The 23,006-nt window shown below is 46.6% G+C and overlaps 1 protein-coding gene across 3 annotated transcripts in view; it reads left to right on the forward strand.

Moving 5' to 3' along the window:
* The first annotated feature begins 12,835 nt into the window (after positions 1–12,835).
* The window catches only part of HIP1 (huntingtin interacting protein 1), a 124,825-nt gene continuing 114,654 nt past the window's right edge, over positions 12,836–23,006 (forward strand). Inside the window, exon 1 of one of the 3 annotated variants that reach the window (XM_021005834.2) lies at positions 12,836–13,006. In XM_021005834.2, coding sequence (XP_020861493.1) covers positions 12,887–13,006 — 120 coding nt within the window. In that variant the 5' untranslated portion in view covers positions 12,836–12,886. The remainder of the gene's footprint in view (positions 13,007–23,006) is intronic. The other 2 variants (XM_021005829.2, XM_078154706.1) reach the window with 2 other exon arrangements.

Raw genomic sequence — 23,006 nt, forward strand, 5'->3', positions numbered from 1 at the left:
ACCAAGCAGGAGCCACAGCCAAAGAGCAGCAAGGGCCAGTACGTGGAGGCACAAACCTGGACCTTTGTATTTGTTAGGACTGTGAGTTATATGGACAGTGCAGGCCTGCAGAAAGGCAAGTGATATCCTACGGACCCTCACTTTCTTCTTAAAGGTAGAGCACCTCAGAGTTACTATTGTAAGTCAGGAGGACTGTATAAGTTTCTAAGTGAAGCTCAACTTTCCTATAGAAAAGGATTGTTTTTCAGCAGTATCAAATGCTACAGAAAGGGATTGCTCTCCAGTGATGTCAAATGCTTCCCCTTTCAGGGAAGGGGGCGGAGGACATTGGGGAAGACTCAACTCTTAGGAAGTTCTATAAGGCTAGAGAACTTCATAGGTCCATGGAAAACACAGAAGCCCGTTGGAAAAGAAAGGAGAGTTGCCTTGCCTGTCTATGGTCTCAGGTAAGAGTCACAGAATTGCAGCTTTTTAGATTTGGAAGGGATCTTAAGAATCATCTAGTTCAACCCAAACAAAAAAAATTTCCGTTACAATCTACCCAAGAAGTTATCCTCAAGGCTTTGCTGCAAGGCTTTCTTTGAGTGACTCTTTTGTGTTTTGCATTTTCTCACAGGTGAAATAACATTTGATCTACATTGAATATATTATTAGCCCAAGAACATTTGCATGAGAGCTGAGAGAAAGGGAAATTTTTGGTGGAGACACAGGCGAGAAATAGATGACGATATTTCTGGGGGAAACATTGATTGGAATTCCACCAAAAAAAGTTTTTAGTAAAAGAAAAAAAGGGAGGGGGGGAGAAGCTAGATGACACAGTGGATAGAGTACTGGCCCTGGATTCAGGAAGACCTGAGTTCAAATCTGGCTTCAGACACTTGACACTTACTAGCTGTGTGATCCTGAGCAAGTCACTTCACCCCATTGCCTCACAAATAAATAAATAAATGAATGAATGAATGAATAAACAAATGAATGAATGAATGAATAAATAAATGAATAGAAAAATAAATAAAAATTTAAAAAAAAACCAAGATTGAATCCTGTCTGTAAAGCCCAGAATTTCAGATCTAGACCCTAAGTTCCACATCCTAGGAACAAAAGGGAGCCATTGAGAGTTTTGAGCAGAGGTTATTTTGACAGCTGTATGAAGAATGGTGTAGGGTTGGCTATGTGGATTAGGAGTCATTTACAGAGATGATCATCAGATGCATGAGAACTAAGGGACCCCACTGAGAGTACCTAGAGAGAAAAGAGACACCTGGACAGAGCCTTAGGGAACCCCCAAACATAAGGGGGATGAGTTAGATAGCCCTGGGTTTGAATCCTGACTCTGCCTTTCACTACCTCGGGCAAGTCTTTGAATCTCCCTGAGTTACAGTTTCCTCCTTTGTAAAATGAGTGGATTAGACTTAATGGGCTGTGAGATCCTTGTAGCTCTTAGACTCCACCCAATGATTGCTGCTCTAGATTTACTTTCCTCCTTTCTTGATCTCAGAATTGATCAGTATAACTATGCATTGTCTCCCACCTTTGAACCCTTTGCCTCTTTAGCCTACCACTTCATACCCTGGCTGTCTTTAACCCTGGGTTATCCCTACCTTTTCTGCTCCTCTTTCTGGGGGGCTAAATTCCCCCAGAGGAAGTCATACATCTGTCGGTCCATCAATAAACATTTATTAAGCACTTACTATGTGTCCGGGTGCTGTGTTAAGTGCTGGGAAGACAAAGAAAGTTTAAAGATAGTCCCTAGCTTTAGGAAGAATGAGGAAGATGAAGAAATGGAAGACAAGAAGGTCCTCACTGGCACACAGTCATTCATCCCTTCCTATCCATTAAGATGTTATCAATTTCATTTTTAATGGTATCGTTTGGAGCTCGATATGCCCACAGCCTTCTGACTGTTTTTAACGTAATTTTTTACGTTATGTTTTATTGATGCTCTTAAAAAAACAAACAACCCACCCAATGATCACTTTCCTGGTCCCCAATAGAATACTCTCTTATAACAAAGAAATACAATGAAGCAAGGCAATTAACATTTAGAGTGCGCCCCAAATCACTAGTATCTATCTTCACCTGCTTTTGGCTGTCCTGACAGAAAATAGGGTGGGGAGAGCTCAAAAACAGATGAGGTTTAAATTGCTTTGGCTTTGTAAAGACAGTTTGGATTCTGCCTGTGCAGACTGCCTAGGGGCTCTAGAACTGTCCCTTTGTGGCAACAGATTAAGTGACCTGTCATCAAGCAGGAATGCTCGGGTTTATCAGCTGTGTTCGTGATACTGAATTAAAACAAGAAAACTACCAAAGCTGGGCTACATCTACTTATTTAAACACATATAGTAAAGGGTTCCTTAATAGAGGTCCATAAATTTGGTTTTTAAAAAATATTTTAATAACTGTATTTCATTAGTTTACTACATATTTGATACATCAAAAAACATCATTCAGAGAAGGGATCCAGTCCATAGGCTTCACCAGATTGTTAACAGGGTCCAAGACACAGAAAATAGATAAGATTCTCTACAATATAGGGGAGATTGAAAAAGATTTGAAATGCGGAAGATGTGGCTTCAAATTCTACCAGAGATAGTTACCATGGGAGCCAGGGCAAGTCACCCAATCTTTCTTCACCTCAGTCTCCCCATCTATAAAGTAAGGTGGGTTAGACTCAGCCTTGAAGATTCCTTTCAGCTGTAATTTTATGATCCTGTGAATGGGGTGACACTCAAAAACAGATGAGGTTTAAATTGCTTTGGCTTTGTAAAGACAGTTTGGATTCTGCCTGTGCAGACTGCCTAGGGGCTCTAGAACTGTCCCTTTAATTTAAATGAAAGTTTATTTGTGTGTGTGTGTGTGTGTGTGAGAGAGAGAGAGAGAGAGAGAGAGAGAGAGAGAGAGAGAGACAGAGACAGAGAGAGAGAGAGAGACAGAGAGACAGAGAGACAGAGAGAGAGAGACAGAGAGACAGAGAGAGAGACAGAGACAGAGACAGAGATAGAGAGAAACAGACAGACAGACAGAGGCACTAGTACTCAGGACTGACACAATCTCCTGACACAAGCAAGATGGTAGCCATGGAAGTGATTGAGTAAGACAGCAGCCATTTCCCTTGGAAGGCAGTAACACAGCCCAGATGACCTTGAAAGGAAAGTCATGCCCACCATAAGGGAAAGGTGAGTGAGTTGCTAGTAGAGTTGCCCCCTCTAAGGAAGGGGAGAAGAAAGGTCCTCAGGCATGCACATTAAGGGGCCCCAGTTCAAGAGGGGATTGACAGCTTAGCTTGCTCCATTTGTTAGCACTTTGCGAGTAATCCATTTACTGGCTATGCGACCTAAGCAAGTCACTTTTCTGAACCTTAGTCTCCTCATCTGTAAAATGGGGGTGATAATAATAGCACCTACCTCCCAGGGTTGTTATGATGATACACGTGTGTAAATGCAAGTAAAATACTTTGTAAACTTATAAATACAATATAAACTATTATTATTAAAAATCTTTGTAGAATTTCTCAATTTCCTAGTCCTCTTCCCCCAATCTTGTATAAGCTGCTTTTCTTCAATGGAGTACATATCATAAGTACCACAAGATGAGCAAACTAAACATCACATAAAATTCTGTTTCTGTTGCCTTTGGTTGTATGACAAAAGTGACTCCACTGACCTCTTTAGTCATTATTTGGAGACATTTAATGAACCAAAGGTTTTGGAGTGCTGGGGCAAGAGCATTGGGTTTAGAGTCAGAGTTTGAATGCCAACTCTGGCAGTGTATGACCCTTCACCTCTCTAAGACTCAGTTTCCCCCTCTGTAAAATGAGGCCCCTAAGCTCCCTTCCAGCCCTAGGTCTATGATCCTGTAAGTTTATTCCATGTGACTTTGAGCAAGTCACTTAATTTCTCTGTGCCTCAGTTTCCTCATCCTTAAAATCAAAGGATAGAACCAAACGGCCTTTGAGATCCCTTCAGACTCTTAAGTCTATGATTCATCTTTCCAGTGGAGCTGTAGTGTCTTTATATCTTCTGGTTTTAGTTATAGCAGAAAGGTCAAGATGGCTGTTCATTTCTTCCAATAGTGTGTCAGCCACAGGTCTCACTCACCCTTGGAATCCCAAGAATTCAGTTAGTGTTTGGAGTTAGTCTACAAACTGTTTATTTCTTAGAATCCTTTTCCCCCATTTTCTGTGGCCCCACCGCCATCATTGGAGATGGAAAGGGCTGCACAGGACTGACTGCCATTTTGGATTCTTCCCTGTTTCATGGGTTACCATGGGTCACTTAGTGGCCAACCTTCAACCAATGAGCAACTCTGCCCCATGCATAAAACTTGGAAGGACTCCCACCCACCACCAGCTGGTGTGCTGCTGACATAGCCTTCAAGAAGCTGAAGGGGAAGGAGTGGGGGGAGTCACCTTCTACAGCCAATAGAATGCTAGCTCCTTGATGAGAAAATGCACCTTCCTTCCTTCTTAGAAGAGGTGGGGCTGGCAGTAGGTCGTGTAGTGGATAGAATTCTGGCCTTGGAGTCCAGAGGACCTGAGTCGAAATCTGACCTCAGATACTTGGCACTTACTAGCTGTGTGACCCTGGGCAAGTCATTTAACCCCAATTGTCTCACCACATTTTTTTTAAAAGGATGTAAGTTCCTTATGGGCAGTCACTGTTTCATTTTTGCCTCACCCTCTGAAGTTTCTTTCCATGTATTCTGTATGTTTCATGTGTGTACTGTTATTTACATGTTGTCTCCTCCATTTAGAATGAGAGCTTCTTGAGAGAAGGGACCATGTTTTTGCTTTTCTTTGTAGCCCTTGCACTTAGCAGAGTGCCTGACCCACAGTCGGCACTGGAATGCTTGTTGGCTGACTGACTTGTCTTTGTATATCATTGCCTAGCACAGTGCCTGGAACATGGTAGGTACTTAATAAATGCTTGTTGAAGGAATGAATAAAGCATTACAGAAAAAAGTTGGTGTATGATTATTGTTATTATTATTATTAGCCATAATGATAATAATAATACCAACCTACAAAGAGGCTCATCTCTGAAAAGTGATTTTGGTCATAGCAATTCCTAGCAATTGCTTAGGGTCATGCATCTAAATCACACACACACACACACACACACACACACACACACACACACACACCCCTACATATAAAATAAGCTTATTAGCCATGATTACATAACCAGTTATTCTTGATAACTTGGTGCCAAATTCTCCTTTTTTTCTAGAGTGTTAACAAATAATTACACCATCCAAATTCAGTGGCCTGGGATGAAGTACTGATTGCCTCTCCCTAGTTCCAATGCTGGTGCTTTGGGGAAGCCAGGTGACCACAAGGACTATGAAGACTTCCTTACCTCCTCTCTGTGCTGTGCTAGAGCCATTTTGAATTGGGTTTGGAGAGCTGATTGTTAAATGTTCAGTGTATTTACACCTGAGAGATTAGCAAGTGCTATAAATCAGGCTTAATTTATTGTGTTGTTCTAAAGACTTAAGAAAAGGATGGGGAAAACCTTAATGATGCTGATTTGACTTCAAAGTGTCAGGTACATTCCCACCCTCACCCCCCAGAAAGCCAATTGTTAAACATTTACCAGCATATCCCTGCCTCCACCTCCCAGAGTCCCTAGCTTCCTTTAGAGTTCTACATGAGGCCCACCCCAATCCTTATAGCTACTAGTGCCTTCCCCCTTGAAATGGCCTTGTATTTATCTTGTTTATGAACTAGATATACTCATCCAAATACATCCTGTCTCTCTTGCAGGAATGTAACCCCCTTGAGGACAGGGACTACTTCATTTTTGTCTCGGTATTCAAAGAACTTAGTACAGTGCCTGGAATACAGTAGGCAGTTAATAAGTGCTCTTTGATTGATGAATAAGGAATTAAGACTTGATTATGGAGAAGGGATTCTTAACCTGGCATTCACCCCGTTACCTCCCCCACAAGGGATCTGTGGAGAGATTTCAAGGGGTCCATGACATTGAATAGGAAACAAATGCCGTCTTTAATTTTTACCTTTTTTGGTAAGGCAGTTGGGGTGAGTGACTTGCCCAGGGTCACACAGCTAGTAAGCGTTATGTGTCTGGGGCCAGATTTGAACTCAGGTCCTCCTGACTCCAGGGCCAGTGCTCTATCCACTGCACCACCCAGCTGCCCCCATTTTTATTTCAATACAGTTGGTTTCCTTTATAATCCCATGTAGTTTCTTTCAAGCTTTTGAAAACATTATTCTAAGAAGGGGTCCACAGTCTAGTCCATTGAAGTGAACAAGGTGAAAAGAGGCTGAGATGGGACTGACCCAGCCAAGAAAGGGCAGCGCCAGGCCAGTCACTCATTTCTGATCCAGTAAGTTAGAAATCAAAAAAGGATTCTTTCCCAAGGTCCCAGAATCACGGATCTGAGGCTTAGGAAGAAGCGGGAGGCCAGCTACTCCAAGCCCCTTGCTTTATAGACAAGGAAACTGAGGCTGCAGGGCAGTGGAGTGGTCTGTCTGAGGTCATGCAGGCAGGAAATGTCAGGGACAGGAGAATTGTCACTGACTTGAGCCTCTTCTCAATGACATGACAGATGATGTTAAGATGCTTTTGAGGATAAAAAGGGCAAGGAACAGGACTGGATAACCCCTAAGGGCACTTTCAGTTTGAACATTCTGTGACTCTCTGTTTCTTAGATTATGTGCCCAAGATTAATGCCAAGAATAGTCCAGGACTTTTCTAGGACTCCCCCTCATGCTGGAGACAGGAAGATTTGAGTTCAAATCCTGCCTCAGAAACCTTATTAGTTATGTGACCCTAAGCAAGTCATTCCACTACTGTCAGCCTCAGAAATCCCATCTATTAAATGGGAATTATCATAGCACTTATTTCACAGGGTTGTTATCACGAAGATCAAATGAGATAATGTATGAGGCTCTATATGAATCCCATCATCATCATCATCATCACTCAACTGAATTTGCCCTAGAGCCAGAATTCCTACTAATAGCCCTGTTATAGTAGCTGGGTAACTGGGGGAGGGGCATTAGGCACTAGCTAGGCTTCTGCCCCTTCTCCCTACTCTGCTTGATGTCATCCTCTTTTCTATTATTAATCCATTCTTTGCAGGACCCATTATGCCTTCCCTGCCCTCCCCAGGGAGCAGATAGGCATCCAGAAAACACATTAACCATAATGCAGTTCCATGGGGGCCAGGAGCCGCGGCCTGCTGACTCAGCTGTCTAGAGAGAGAGATGGCCACTCTCCCAGCCTTCTGCTTTAGCTGAAGCACCCTAGGCATTGGACTGGCATGATGCTTGGTTGTATGCCTGTGTACTTCCCAGGCCAGCCCTTGGCTTCTTCGTCTAGATTCCAAGAGAGGTTCAGATATTTAGAAACGGAAGGACCTGATCTCTGCTAAGAGCAGGAGCTATGCCTTCTGAAAATCAAGATATGTGCTCTTGGGTTATTCCATCCTGCTTTAAAGAACATAGCGGTTAGTGCCAATACACTCCAACAAAAAAGGGCTAGAGAAGTGCCCAAGGATAGCCTTTCTCGTAGACAGAATGGGCAGCCTTCAGTGGCTTTGGGAAGGCCCCATTGGTCCACAATTCCTGACCCCATCTACTCATTGATGCCAAAAATGCCTGTGACAGGAACAAATAAACTCTTTCATTCTCCAATCATTCAAAAAAGCCTCAAATGCAAGGGGTAGCTCATCCGATACAGTTCATGATCTTCCTTAAAGCACTAGGTATTTTTTCATGTATGTCAGTCTTGTCTCATAGATTTAGAAGCAGAAGGGACCTTAGGGCTCCTTAAGTTTAACCCCATTATTTTAGAGATGTTAAAAATGAGGCCCAGAGAGCTTAAACAACATGTCTAAGGACAAAGAGCCCAGATTCTCTGACTCTAATCCACAGTCTAAATACATCCTGTCTCTCTTGCAAGAATGTAAACCCCTTGAGGACAGGGACTATTTTATTTTTGTCTTTGTATTTAAAGAACATACTACAGTGCCTGGTATATAGGAGGCAGCTGATAAAACAAGTAACCAAGTTGGGGGTTGAGAGGGCAGAACAGCAGCAGAGAGCAGAGCATCAGCAAGGCACAATATAGTGCTGAAAGACTGCGTTGACGGATCTATGAGAAGGGTTTCATTTGGGAGTCAGGGTACAACCCTAAGGTCTCTGAAGAGAAATGTTCCCTCTCCTACTTGTAGCATGGGAAATCTGTAGAAGACTGTCCCTTTGCAGATGGGGAGATGATTCCTTGTCATTTGCCTTGCTGATCTATTTCAGTTAAATGTCTTTTGTTCTGATTTCATGTGTCACTTGGCATGGTGTAGCGGAGAATCTTTGGATGGGGGCTTAGCAAAACACTATTCTTACTATCTAGTAGTCCTCTCTGATTCATAGGCGTTCAAGAACTGGACCTTAGCAATTATCTAGACCAGAGGCTCTCAAATTTTTCAGCCTCAGGATCCCTTTACACGTAAAAATCATTGAGGATGCCTAAGAGCTTTTGTTTATGTGAGTAATACAAATGATATAAAAATAATTTTAACCCCTTGAAAGGGTTTCGGGGGCTCCCAGCAATCTTTGGACCACACTTTGAGCATTTCTGAACTAGTGAAGCCTCTCCATTTCATAGCAGAAGAAGCTGAGTTGCAGGAAAAGGTGGTGATTTGCCTAAAGTCATACAGTGGCAGATGGCTTCTTGCTATCATGTAGATGAGTTCACCACAGTAGGGAGGAGGGGCTCAGACATAAATTCTTTCTGTAGGCATGGCTTGGGGAAACACAGAATAATTTGCCAAGAAAAAAGAAGTCAGGACTCCTGGGGACTACCTCCACCCACCCACACATCCTAACCCTCCCACACAAACAAGGAGTCAGAGGGGTGTAGTGGGGAAAGTGCTATTTGGAGCCAGAGATTGTCGATTCAAATCGGTTCTTCACCACCTATGTGACCAATCACCAGAACTCCATTTCCTCATCTACAAAATGAAGGTATTAGTCTATGGGACCCCTGCGGTCCCTTTGGCTCTGCATCTATTGATCCTATGAAAACCAAACCAAATCAGAGGGGAGGCTATTTCCTCTGGAAGGGAAGAGCAGGAATCTTGGTATCAAATAATTTAAGCTGTGCTTTGGCAACCCATGAACGTTTCACTCTCAGGTGCCGCCCCAGCCTTCACTGCTGTTGGCAGATGCCTTGAATTAGAACATATCTACCTTGTTTGGAGTTAAGTCTTTCTTTGGAGACCACAGGAAGCTACAAGGTGTTAAAGGCTAGTACCCTGGAAAGGCAGGTCTCCTTTGTGTAATCCATCAATCAGTCAGCAACAACAAGCATTTATTAAGCACCCACCTTCTATTAGGTAGGCTATGGGGATACAAAATGAACAGTTCTTGCCCACTAGGAGGTTACATTCTCTATGAGGAGATCGCTTGTGCCTCTAAACACAATGATACTCTATATTCACTCTCCCAGAGGGAGGCTCCTACATTTCCCCTTTGGGTGCTAGGGTACCCCTGGGAGATTGAGTGTCTTTTTCATAAGCTAGCAGCTCAGAGTCCCCATTCCAGTGTGTTAACCCATTATTAGCCACCAGTAATTAGCCCTCCAGTATTACCAATTAATATATCAATTCTATTTTAAAAGAGGATGTTTACTTAGAAGATATAGCAAGAAAAGAAGTACATTTACCTTCCCCTCCCCACCCTACCCCACCAAAAAACACCCGGAAGCATACTTTCCCCTATACTACCTTGGTCTCTGGGGAAGAGTGGCCTCACACTTAAAGTGGTTTCTACATAACATTTACCCAACCAAGTTCACTTCCAAATAGGCCATAGCAGATTATGGATCCACAACTCTGCTACTGCTGGACTGAGCCAAGCTCCTTACTGTCCGGCTTCTGGCAAATCCTGGCATGGAATCTAGCTCACAGATTTCTGGTGGCCAACTCTCCTGATCTTTCAAAGCTCACAAGGTGGTAGCCATCTCAAATCTCCTTCACTTGAAAGAAAGAAAGTATAGAAACAATAGAGAGACATATACTCAGAGAACATGTTTCTGGAGTTCTGGTAGGGAGGTGAAGGAGCGAGGCCTCTCTCCACCGTGAGCCCTTGTCCCAGTCGTTTGAACACAGCCAGAAAAGAATGAGGACCAGTGTCCAGGGACTCAGTTTTGGCCGTCTTTGTTTTGCTTTGGTTTGGTTTTCTTTGGTCAGGGGAAAGAATATGCTTCAATCTGCACTCAAAGTTCATTGGTTCTCTCTCTGGAGGTGGATAGCACAATGTTCTTGTGGTTCTGCTCATTTCATTTTGCATCGGTTCATATATGTCTTCCCAAGTTTTTCTGAGACCATCCCCTTCCTCATTTCTTACAGTACTATGGTATTCTATCACAATCATGCACCAGCTTTCCTCAAAGGATGAGCATCCCCTCAATTTCCAACTCTTTGCTACCACCAGAAAAGAGCTGCTGTAAATATTTTTTGTATGTATAGGCCCTTTTCCTTTTCTTTGATCTCCTTGGTCTATAGACCTAGAAGTGTTATTGCTGGGTCAAAGGGCATGCACAGTTTTATAGCCCTTTGGCCATAGTTTCAAAATGTTCTCCTGAATGGACCAGTTCACAACTCCACCAACAGTGCATTAGTGTCTCTATTTTTTTTCATAGACTCTCCAGCATTTATCATCTGATAATCAATCTGATGGGTGTGAGGTGGTACCTCAGAGTTGTTTTTATTTGCATTTTTCTGATTACTAGTGATTTAGAACATATGGTTAGTGCCTTTTAAATGTGCCTCAGATACAGCTCCAAAGCCCATCAGAAGAACTCCTATCCCCACAACCAATTAGTTAGCAGATTGGAACCAATTCCTGAATGTCTGCACATGCTCCAAAGTCTTTGTGGGAACGGCATCAGTCAAACATGTTGGGTATATTCATAAGGGCTGGACTCAACATCCAGTCCCCCTATTCCATAAAGGTATATGCAAAATTAAAGAATAATTGGGAGGCAGGTGGTAGTAGCTGGGAAGGATGGGATCAGGAAAAGCTTCTTGCAGAAGGTGGCCCTTGAGCAGAGTTTTGAAGGAAGCTAGGAATAAAAAGAGGAGATGTGAGGAGGGAGCACATTCCAGGCATGGGATCAGCCTGTGCAAAGGTGAGGAGGCAGGAGATGAAGAATTATATGTGAGGAACAAGAAGAAGGCCGGTTTAACTGGACCAAGGAATCAGAAGAATGGAAAGAGTATTGAAAATGGAAGAGTTTAAAAAAGAAGCACAGTTGTGGTCAGAAGCACTTTGTGCCTAAAATAAATCCCACTTTGTTCCTGAACCAGGACAGTAGCCCTGACTTCTTTACTCACAGGAATAGGTCCCTTGTGAGTGAGGAGGGTGCCCCATAGACCAGAGATGAAGTGGGCAATGTCTGTAGATGCCAAGAACTGGAGGCAGTGCAGATCCAGCACTCTGCAGATATGGAAAATAACTCCTGGAACAGAGCTGCTATCTCCTCCTAAGAGCAGAGAAACTTTCAGGATTGGGGATCATCCAGGGGCCTTTGGGGGAAAAAACTCTGCTGGTAGATAGAGGGTGTCTACATGATCCAACCCAGACCCCACGGAACTTGAGACCCAACCTAAATAAATTGTCATGATGTGAGACTAGTGTGACCTGCCTGGTCCTCCCACGTGCAAAATGCTCTTGAAGAAAACAAACTGTTCTCCACCGACGTGGGGATAGGATGTCTGTAGACCAACTATGGGAAGCCAGGTCACATGAGGTTTCCCAGGGAGCAGGCTTTCATGTCCTAAAGTCAAGCTGTCCTCAGATGAAATAGGACAAGCAGTTCCTGAGTTTGCCTGAGATGGAGGACGTGAACACTTTGTGAGTTTTTTTGGGGGGGCGGGGAGGGGAGGTTAGACAGGGGGCAGCAGGGAAGGTTAATAGCATGCAAGCACCAACTCCTCTCATTCCTAAGAATCATATTTGCCACTTCTCAGCCCTGCCTTCTTCTCATACGGGCTCTCAGAGTAATCCGAACCTCCATTCTGCCCTATGGTGACTTCAGTAAATATAGTTCCTTTACATGGAGATCCGGGCTCCCCGGGTCCTTACAAACTGGAGCAGCAATCTTGACCTCCCCAGTTTGGATGCATCTTGTGGGAGCCTGAGATGACTTTGGTTTCCGGTCTCAGGTCAGCTCTCACTTCTGCTGCGTCCTGGCGCGTGACCTTAGTTACACAAGTCGCTTCACCTCCGTAGGCCTCAGTTTCCCTTTTTTGTAAAATGGGGGAGGAGGGTGGTTCCTTGCCCGCCCCGACCAGGAGTACCCTTCCTACAGTACCCATGGCACGTGGGTGCCATCCCATCCGCTCCTCTGGGATTAATTCCTTCCGTGTCCCCCACTCCCACCCACAAAAGGCGGAGTGGGGGAGCAGCCCACGTGCAGCTAGCTAGGACAGATAACGGGCTCCTGGACGGCCCGGGCCGGGGCGGGGCTGGGGCGGGGCTCCGGCTCTAGGCCTGATTCCTCCCATTCCTACTCCCTGCTCCCGCCCCTGCCCGAGCGCAATCGACAAACTCCGGGTGACTGGCACGTCGCGGGACCACTGATGCCCCGCCCCCGTGCCAAAGCTGACCAATCAGAGCGAAGGTAGCCGGGGGGGGCGGGAGCCGGGGGGGAGAGAAAGCTTCTATGAGAAGGGGAGGGGCTTGGGGCGGGTAGGAGGAGCGGAGGGAAGAGACTGACGGGCCCCGCAGCCAATGGGTGGGCTCAGAGGGCCCGCTGGCGCCGGATCCCCACGGCGAGAAGCACGAGGGGCGGGGCGCGGGGATCCTGGGGCAGCGGCTGCGGCGGCGGCGGCGGCGGCGGCGGGTCCCGGGGACGCCATGGACCGGGTGGCCAGCTCCATGAAGCAGGTGCCCAACCCTCTGCCCAAGGTGCTGAGCCGGCGCGGGGCGGGCGCGGGGCCCGAGGCGGCGGAGCGGGAGAGCTTCGAGCGGAGCCAGGTGAGGCCGCCGAGGATCCCCGGGGATCGATCCCGGGCGCGGCTGGGGGATGCGGGAGGGTCCGAGGAGGTCGGGCGAGAGCAGAGGGATCCGGAGCAGAGATCCCGGGGGTCCCGGGGTGCGGGGGTCACTGTGAGGCGAGAGCGATCCGGGGGGATCACGAAGGGAGGCGGAGGGGATCCCTGGGGATCCTTGGGGAGCAGGGGTGGGTGGAGGAATAGGGAAGCTTAGAAAAGATGCTGGGGAGAGATCGGGAACCCGTGGAGTTAGGGGGGGATCTTGTGGGAGGGGATCTGAAGAGATCCTGGGGAGATCGGCGAAGGTGGAGAAATCTGAGACCCCGAGGCCGGTGACTTGGGGAGGGGGCATTTCGGAGATGATCCTGGGGGAGGTCCGGAGCGAAGGAGCCCCCCCAGAAGAGCGTCGGACCCGGCAGGCTGCCTGGCTGGGCAGGGGAGCGTCGCTCAGTGAGATCTCAGGATGGGGCAGCGCCCCGCAAGCCTGGGCCGAAGACAGCGGGCGGGCATGAGACAAAGTTAGGTGAGGAGCCGGGGCTCGGGGCAAAGAGCAGCCGCTGCAGTCAGGTCTGGCGCCAGGCTCTTCGCGCTTCTGGATGTGTCTGGAATTGAGTCTGAGAGCCCATGAATGGAATGACACTCGCAGGAGGGCTGTGGCGAGAAAGGCTTGGTAAAGTATAAGCCCAGTGGTCCACTACTAGGAAGAAGATGGAAAGCGGTCATGGGGAGAGGAGGGGGCACCTACCCCTTAGGGATACCTTCCCCAGGGCCAGAAAAGAATGGTTGACTCGGGTCTTCGTGGCTAATAGCCAGCATTTCTACAGCCCATTGAGGTTTGTAAGCATTTAACATAGGCTACCTAATTTGATCCTCAGCAACTATGTGAGGTAGCTGCTGTTATTATCTCCTTTTTCTGGTGGGGAAACTGAGGACAAGATAAGTTAAGTGACTTGTCAAGGGTCACATAACTAGTAATCCTCTAAGGGAGAATTTAAACTCAGGTCTTGCTGACTCCAGGTCCCCCACTATCCATTGTATGGTCAAGCTAGCTGCCTCACTAGGCTCACAGATTTAGAGCTGGAAAGGACCTTAGAGACTGTCATTCAATCTCCTCATTTTACAAACAGGGAAACTGAGGTTCAGGGAAGTTAAATAACTCAGCCAACCTTACACAGGTAGTAGGGGCAGGCCAGGACTCCGAATTCCGTGACGTTCCACTGTACCACACCACCATAGACAAAAAGGGGATGAGACCTGTAGAATGGAAAAAAAAAATCAGCAAATGTTATTAAGCACTGTGCCAGGCACTGCGCTAAGAGGTGGGGATACAATAAAGAAGAAAACATGGGAAAGAGGTGCTTTGGATTAGGGGTGGGCAGGAAAGAGTGCCAGGAAGATTGGGGGGAGGCGTACTCTCCCCGCTTGGCACAGGAGGGCACCCTTATTGGTGGGTCACAGAGCTCTGAGATTGTGCTTTGATTTTCTTGGCCACTGAAATGCATCAGACCCAATCAGAAGGCTGCCCATATCAGCAGCGGCCAGCCTTACCAAGGGATGCCTGGTCCACTCTCCCTTCCCCACTCCCACTACTGACCTCACTGGCTTCCTTTCAGTCCCAACTAAAATCCTACCTCCTCCAGGAAACCTTCCCTAAGGCCTCTAAGTCCCTGTGCCTCTCCTCTGTTAATTTTCTCCTATTCATCCTGTAGATAGGCTACTTTGTGCATGTTTGCTTGTATGTTGTTTTCCCTATTAGGTTGTAAGCTCCTTGAGGGCAGGGGCTGTCTTTGGTCTCTTTTTATATCCCTGGCCCATAGTAGGTGCTTAATAAATGTTTAAGGACGGATTGGTTGATCAATGTCTAGGCCCTGCCCTTGGCACTGGGGAGGCAAAGACAAGTAGAAATGACAAACACCCCTGTGCGCTGGTGAAATCTGCATGCCAAGGACATGCTGTTGTTTTTGGTCCTATCTTCAAAGCATTTCAAAGGCTAGGTCTCAAGCTTTTAAAAAGTAGAACGAATCTTTCCATGCTACAATAAGGAAAAATGGTAGATTTGGAGCTAGAAACAGGTGTTTACATCCCAGCTCAGCTTGACACCTTTCCTGTATGACCTTGAGCAAATCAGTTCATCTCGCAGGGCCTCAGTTTCCCTCTCTGTAAAGTGAAGGCAGTTGGATCAGGGGGCCTCTGAGGTCCCTTCCTATGATCCCACTCCTGTGATATATCTCCTGTGACCCCATGGACCCTCAACAAAGGGCTTTGTAAGTAATTTTAAAACCATCCAAAAAGTGGGAAGGAAACAATTGGATTTCAGGTTAGAGCAGGAGTTTTTAACTTTGTGTGATAGAGCCCTTTGGCAGCAGGATGAAGATTATGAACCCTCTTCTCAGGAAAAAAAAAATGTTTCTAAATGCACAAAATAAAATAGAAACCAGTTATATTAAAATATAGTTATCAAAATATTTGGGGGGAAAAAACCTCACCCTAAGCTCCTCAGACATTTAGAACCCCTGGGTTAGAGAAAAAAGTGAGCAAAGAGGAGGTCAAAACTCTTTACAAATGGAACCTTGAGAAGGAGAATGCGTTCTGCCCGTTCCCTCCCTGGCATTGTGAGTAACGGCAGACTGTGATCTGGACCCAGAAGTCTGGCCTTCTTGCGCAATGCCATCTCCAGAGAGGAAGTGAGTGATTCCCACTGATCCCATGGGCCCAGTTGGGGTGAAGGTGGTTTATCTCTCCATCTGGAATGTGAGGCTGAGTTCGGAGATTAGCCTTCTCTGCCTTCATCTTCTGAGTCAGAGGCCCCTGACATTGTTGCCGTTGAGAGGCGTTTGCTTTCATGTTTGGAGACTTGCAAATATTTTCGTTTGGTTGTTTTTGCTTTGGGTTCTCTCCTTACCCTCAACCCGCCCCCTTGAACTGGATGAATAAATAAAGACAATTTCAAAACCAGGAAAAATTCATTCTGAGGTTTGAGCTGAGGAGAATCTGGAACAAAATGGAGAAATCTACTGAAGACACTAACCCTCTGAGCTGATGGAAATTAGGTCTGTGAAAACTTTCCGAGCCAGGCGTGGTATTCTTGGAGCCGTCTAGGGACAGCCCAGCTAAGCTGGGCTGGGTGAGGCCAGGGCTCTGTAACCTCCCAGGCTGGGGCCGCTGGCTGGCCGGCCACTGTCTGCATTTGACCCTGGCGCCACTTTGGTGGGAGGAGGTATTCAGGGGGCGTGAGCATATGCCAGCTGTCTCATGCCCACATAGGGATGCATGTGTGTAGGGGGTGGGCAGGGGGAGCATTTGGAACGTGTGACTGTGATGTTAAAGATAGAAGGTTGGAAGAAGGGCCACCAGAGCTCAGCGGCAGTTGAGCCGGCCCAGGAAGCTACAAGTCTGAGTAAGCTGGAAGAGACCCCTCATTTTATGGCCAGGAGACAGGAAGGGACTTGGACATAGGGTCATACATTTAGAGCTAGAACACAACTAGTAGTTATTTGAGGCCGGGTTTGAACTTAGGTCTTCCTGGACTTATAGTCTAAATCCTGGAGTCTTCCCACCAGTGTTGAGTTTTCACCTGACCCTAGAACAGTAGGCTGAAACAAGTAGGCTCCTTCCTGGCCCTGGGCATGGCAGTGGAGCCCCAGATACTCACCTTTCCCTTTAACTCAAGGCAGGCCAACATAAGCCTGTCAAAAGTAAAATCGTTAGAGAAACTAAAACAGCATATTTCACTTCAGCAGACAGTAGGGCCAAGGCACCATGTTGGCTGTTCAGGTTATAAAGTTGTAAACAGCACGGGCCCTGCCCTCCAGGAGCCAACGTTCTTTCGGAAGGCAGTGCATGATTGCTGGTGAAATAAGCCGGCCCAGATAGAGTTCAGAGAAGCGACTAATGGAGAGTCAGGGTGGTGTAGTGAGGGGGCAGAGCCTCAGACACTTACTGTTTCATCTATGACCCTGGGCAAGCCCCTTCCTCTCCTGGCCTCAGTTAATTCATCCCATTCACCTCTAGCTCTGTGCTACTACGATTCTGGAGAGATCTGACCTGAGATTCTGACTCTGGACTGTCTTACTAGCTCTGTGTGTGTGTGTGTGTGTGTGTGTGTGTGTGTGTGTGTGTGAGAGAGAGAGAGAGAGAGAGAGAGAGAGAGAGAGAGAGAGAGAGAGAGAGACGGAGAGCACCATAGGGGAAGAGGGGAGATGCCGCTAGAGCTTGGGGGAGGTTTGGTTTGCTGGGACTCAGCTTTCAGATCTTTGGAGAGGAGTGAAAAGAAGGTTCAGACAGGTGGAGTCACTGGCCTGGGTCACACAGCTCAGAAGGGTCTGACCTCCAGAGTCCCTTCCAGCCTGAGAGCTCTGCTCCCACTCTCTCCTTCTTCCCTCCAGGGTCTGCCTGGGGGCCTTTTTTGCTGCTGCACCCAGAGCAGCCAAATTACTGGCCAGCTCTTCAATAGCCCTGGGCTCTGGGGGAAGAGAAATGTTGAATCAGCTGCAGTCTCTGACCTCCTGGAGCTCACAGACCACTGAGAAGTCACTTCTACTTACTGCTTCTCATCTCACCCCCTTTCTCTTCCCAAGACCAAGAAGGGAAAGGGGAGGAGGGAGGGCATCTCAGGCATGGGGGGGGGGGGACCGCTCAAGACTTCACTCTGAGTGGCAAGGTTTTATTATAACACTACTTAGGTGGGCAAGATTCCTAGTAAATCTGCAAATTGGATGGGGATGGGACTGATACTTATATACAAAAAAAGACTCTGAGAAGATCTGGATGGGATTAAGGAGTAGCAGATAGCCTGGGGTGGGCCAGGTGCAGACAGTGAAAGGAGTTAAGTGGTTGGAGAGCTACAGTGAAAGGGCAGTTGAAAGGATTATTGAGTATCTAGGTAGACTGGGATGGACCAGATGCCTCAGATGAAATGCCCATGTGGGGTCTAAGCTTTTAGAGGTCTAAGTCCCAAAGGTCTTTTCCTTTTAGGAGCCCAGCACTTACCAGAAGTAACCTTAAAGCTCATCTTGTCCAGTCTCCCCCCCTTTTATAGGTGAACCTGATTTACTTATTAATGATTTAAAGTCATTTTGTAATGAGTGAGGAACAGAGGAACACAACCTCTGCCCAGAAAGCAAGATGGCAGCATAGTGGAGAGCCAAGTCAACAAGCATTTATTAAGTGCCTACTACGTGCCAGGCAGATACAATTGAGAAAACCTTGATTCAGATCTCATCTCAGACACTTATTAGCTGTGTGATTCTGAGGAAATGGCTTAACTTCTCTCTGCCTCAGTTTCCCCATTAGTAAAATGGAGATAATAATAACAACACCTACCTCTTTTTGTGATCTAAAGTATGAAAACATTTCCAGTTTATTCCAAATGGAAATTATCATTAAAGGCAAGAGAGAAAAAAACATTGTGTACCCCCGTGGTACGAAAGCTGAAGTGGTGATTAAAAAAAAAAAGAACACCAACCTCAAAGCCTTCCATTTCATAGAGCTGCAGGGGCCTCAGAGGCTATCTGTAGTCTTTAATAAGTTCCAAAGTATTTTATTTTCACATATATTATCTTGTTTGTCCCTGTGAGAGAATGTGAAGGGATTGGAGGTAGGGGTGTGGGGAATCTGAAGCTGTGATTTCATCTCTGGGAGGGGATCCCAGGGTGGAAACTCCCTTCAGCAATACTGATCAGCTTCCTTCTGTAACTTAGTCTTAGCTACTGTTGAAGTGAGAGCTCAGGATCACGCATCCAGCCCATGTCAGAGGCAGCATTTGAACCCAGGTTCCTGACCACAAGGTAGGCCCTTTGTCTACTATACTACCACTCTAAAGGGATTATTCACATGTTGTAGATGAGGAAACTGAGAATCAGGGGTCTTTGCTTCGCCATAGGACCCCCGAAGTTCTCCACCTTTGACAGCAGTCTGATGAAGAAAAGGCTCCTTCTCAGAGTCATGTTTTTAAATGCATAAAATAAAATACATAGAATTAGGAGGGAAGCCAGTTATTTTCATATCAGAATGATAAAAATGAAAACCTAACCCCAGGGGAAAGCTTAAGAAATGTTGTGAGCTGACTCTAAATAATCAGCCTGAGAGCCAGAGGCCTGCTTGTTCTTTCTCTTTTTGGTTTCTTCTCTCATGTTTGGTTTGGTTTGGGTCTTTTTTGGAGGAGGGAGTTTGAGTGAATTTGTGTATCTGGATGCAGACAAACTTCCCTGGCTGAGAGCAGAGGGAAGAGTGGGGTTCAGGGCCTGGGGTGATGGAGGACTTCAGTAAGGTTGGGTAGGGCGGGATTTGGGGATCTGGGGCCCAGAGGGGACCAAACTCCAAAGAAGTCGCTGGTCATCCCCAGGCATTATAAGGCAGCATGCCTCTTGTCTCCTGATAGCAAGAAGCAAGTATTTCTTTGGAAAAATAATGCAGATCCACACCTTCTCCACTTGAATGCCAACTGTGCTGCTTGAGCCCCCCCCCCACCAAGGCCCCATGATTCCTGAGCTTCACCTAGGAACAAGAGGCAGCTTGGGTCTACAGTGGGAATTCTTAACCTGGGAGTCTACAAACCCTTTTCTAGCCACTGTGAAGCCCTCCAGTGAGTGAGAACCCCCTGCCTCTAGAGGCAGCCTCTTCCACTCTGGAACAGCCCTAGGGAGAGTCAGGGCGTGAGGCAGCCAGCAAAGGAGTGACCTGGCTCCCCATGAAAGCCTACTGGATGTTTACCTTGAACACCTGGCTGCCTCCAGGCAGAACAATGCAGAGTCTCTGGTCAGCCTGTAACTAATGTGGGATCTTCCTTGCCTGAGACTCTCTGCAGCCCCCACTGAGTCTCACCGAGTCTGTTATATGTAGCCTAAGTTAGCTCTCCGTCCCACTCCCTTCATCAGTCTCCTAACTTTGTGCCTCCGCTATTGGGTCTTTTCCGTCTTCTCGAGAGTGTATGTCATTCTGCTGTGCCCCCCTCAAATGAGGACGGTGTCTGTCTGTGGTCTGGCTCTTCCCCTTTACAAGAAATAAAAATGCGTTGTCCCCATGAGGAATGCAGAGCGCCATCACAGTTCTTCAGCATCTAAGAAGAGGTTTCTCCTGACATCCCACCTCAGGCAGCCTCTTTGTAGCTTCCACCATCATTCCTAGTCCTGCTTTCTGGGGCCCTGAAGAATGAGGCTAAATCTCTTCCATGGCATCTGTGAAGCCAGTGATCTTGTGCTTCCCCCCTCCTTAAATCCCACCTGAAATCTCTTCTCTGGACTAGACATCCCCTTGGACTCAGGGCCTTCACCAGCCTGGTTGCCCTCCTCGGGACATTCTTTACTTTGTCAGCATCCTTCTTAAGCTGGGCCTGTCAGGAATGCACACAGTACTTCAGATGTGCTCTGACCAGGGCAGAATACAGTCGGACCATCGCCCTATTCCTGGAAGCTATGCCGTATTATGGCCTACCTGATACTTTATAAATGTTGAATTTAAAGAACCATCGTACTTTTATTTATTTATTTGTTTGTTTGTTTGGATAGGCAATGGGGTTAAGTGACTTGCCCAGGGTCACACAGCTAGTAAGTGTCTGAGGCCAGATTTGAACTCACGTACTCCTGAATTCAGGGCCGGTGCTCTATCCACTGCGCCACCTAGTGGCCCCCAAACACCATACTTAAAAAAAACAAAAACCCAATATCTAAAAACCCTGAGCCTTTGTTCTGGGAAAAGCCCAACAAACTGACTTATGTAGCACTAATTATCATTCTTCTCCCCCCTTCGCCTGATGGCAGCTATCCCAATTGCAGGCAGGGTTCTGGGTAGTCTTGTTTATTACGTGATGCTAAGGTATGACTTTACCTGCCCACCCATCTCCCTGCCTTTCCTTCTCAAATTTGGTTTCCATGACCATAGGAGTAGCCAAACCTGGTCTTGAGTTAAACTAGACAAGCCAAGAGAGTTAGGTAGTCTCTGGGTGAGGTAAGCTGCTGACGTGGGGATCTGGGGATCGGATCTGTGGAGAGGAAGAGAGCAGAGTCCTCTGATTTCTACATCTGTGGGCACCTTGATCTCATGTTTTGTGGTTTGATCAGTCATTTTTCAGTTGTGTTTGACTCCTCTTGACCCCATTTGAGGTTTTCTTGGCAGAGATACTGGACTGGTTTGCCATTTCCTTCTCCAGCTCATTTTATAGAAGAGGAAACTGAGGCAAACAGGATGAAGTGACTTGCCCAGGGTCACATGGCTATTATCTGAGGCCAGATTTGAACTCGGGATGAGGAATCTTCCTGACTCCAGGCCAGGCACTGTATTCAGTATGGCACCACCTAGCTGTCCTTGATCCCATATTTACATATTTATAGTCAAAACAAGTATAACTTGAGGTATAGAGCAGAGGTAAACCCACCGAGGTCCAGGAAGCCTTCTTTTCCTGAAAATTTCATCATCAAATGAAAGACTTCTTGTAAGAGAGCTCCTTTGGGGCTGAATTGAAAGCTTGGTGAAGAAAGTAGCCAGCCTCCTGGCCATGTGGGTAGTGATGGCGGCCTCCTGTCCTGTCCGGCCACCTTGGCCACCTTGGCATCTGATGGCCATGCCCAACCTGGAGCAGCCAACACCCTCCAGATCAGTTCTCCCATCAGACCTTCCCTTGCCTGGGAGAGTTTGGGCTCTTAGTTTGGGAGTTCTGCCAAGGGACTGAGCGTGATTTGATGAGTGAGTGTAACCTTGCCTGCCCAGTCGACCATAACTGGTCAGACCATGGTTCACATCTCTCTGCCCCAACCTCGCTGCCCTGTCTGGATCCTCCCTCCTTACCCCCCTCCTACTTCCTACTCTGAGGACAGTAACAGAATCAATAGTACCATGGCTTCTGGACAGAGGGTGACATACGGCTGCTCCATGACTCAGTCTACTTACTAATCCAGGGACTCCCCAGTATCAGACTCCCTCCCTGGCCCCTATTCCCCTTTATTTAGAATGTGAGCTTTTGGGGAGCAGGGACTTTCTTGTCTCATTTTTCCTGTTTGTATCTCTAGCACTTTGAACAACACCTGGCACGTAGGTGCTTAATAATCATTTTTCATTCATTTATTCATTATACATGTTTTCTTCTATTACCATGCAGGCTATTTGAGAGGTAGGGACTGTATCCATTTTGTGTCTGTATTCACACTGCCTAACATAGCGCCAGGCGCCGAGTAGGCACTTAATAAATGCTCATTCAACATATACTTTGTATATTTCACCTCTACTGCCATTGATCCTTTTCCCATTTCCAGACTAAGATTTTTCCCCCATGCCTCAGAATCCCATGACTCAGGAAATCCCACTTCCCTTTCTTTTCCTTTTTTTCTGGATACTCACTATGTCTAATACAACAAGATTGTTGAACCATAGTGTTTCATTAAGTCTAATTCTAATCTGGGAATTCTGTAAGTTCCAATTTCTTAAATCAAATTAGTGTCATTTTCTTATATCGTTGGGAAAAGAACACTGGATTTAGAGTCAAAGGAAGGTTACTTGTTATCTACCTGTGTGACCTTGGCCCAGTCTCTTGCCATGTCTGGGTATCATCCTCCTCAAATGTCAAATGGAAGAACTGGCTTAGATGGTTTCTCGGGCCCCACCAGCACTACCTCCTGTGAGCCTAAGAAGCATTTTCCCAAGCCTTGGGATGCTAAGGAAGGGCAGAGATCAGAGCAGATCCCAGCACTTCCTAGGAAGGAGACTTGTTAGGTGTTAGTATCAGTAGTGACAAAGCAGGTTGATAGGGTGTTTGTTGCCTGACAACTCCAGGTAAAATGTCTGTACACAGCATTTGTAAATCTGACCGAGGCCTTTGACGCTGTCAGCTGGGAGGACTTGTGGGAAACTATGTCAAAATTTGGTTGCCTGGAGAAGTTCATCAGCATTGTACATCAATGTCATGGTAGCATGCTTGCCCGGATTCTGGATAATGGACAATGTTCTGATGCTTCTCCCGTCACCAGTGGAGTGACACAAGGCGGTGTGCTTGC

The sequence above is a fragment of the Phascolarctos cinereus genome, unplaced genomic scaffold (genome assembly GCF_003287225.1).
Source record: "Phascolarctos cinereus isolate Bilbo 61053 unplaced genomic scaffold, phaCin_HiC Scaffold_5;HRSCAF=322, whole genome shotgun sequence".
In the NCBI taxonomy this organism is placed as follows: domain Eukaryota; kingdom Metazoa; phylum Chordata; class Mammalia; order Diprotodontia; family Phascolarctidae; genus Phascolarctos; species Phascolarctos cinereus.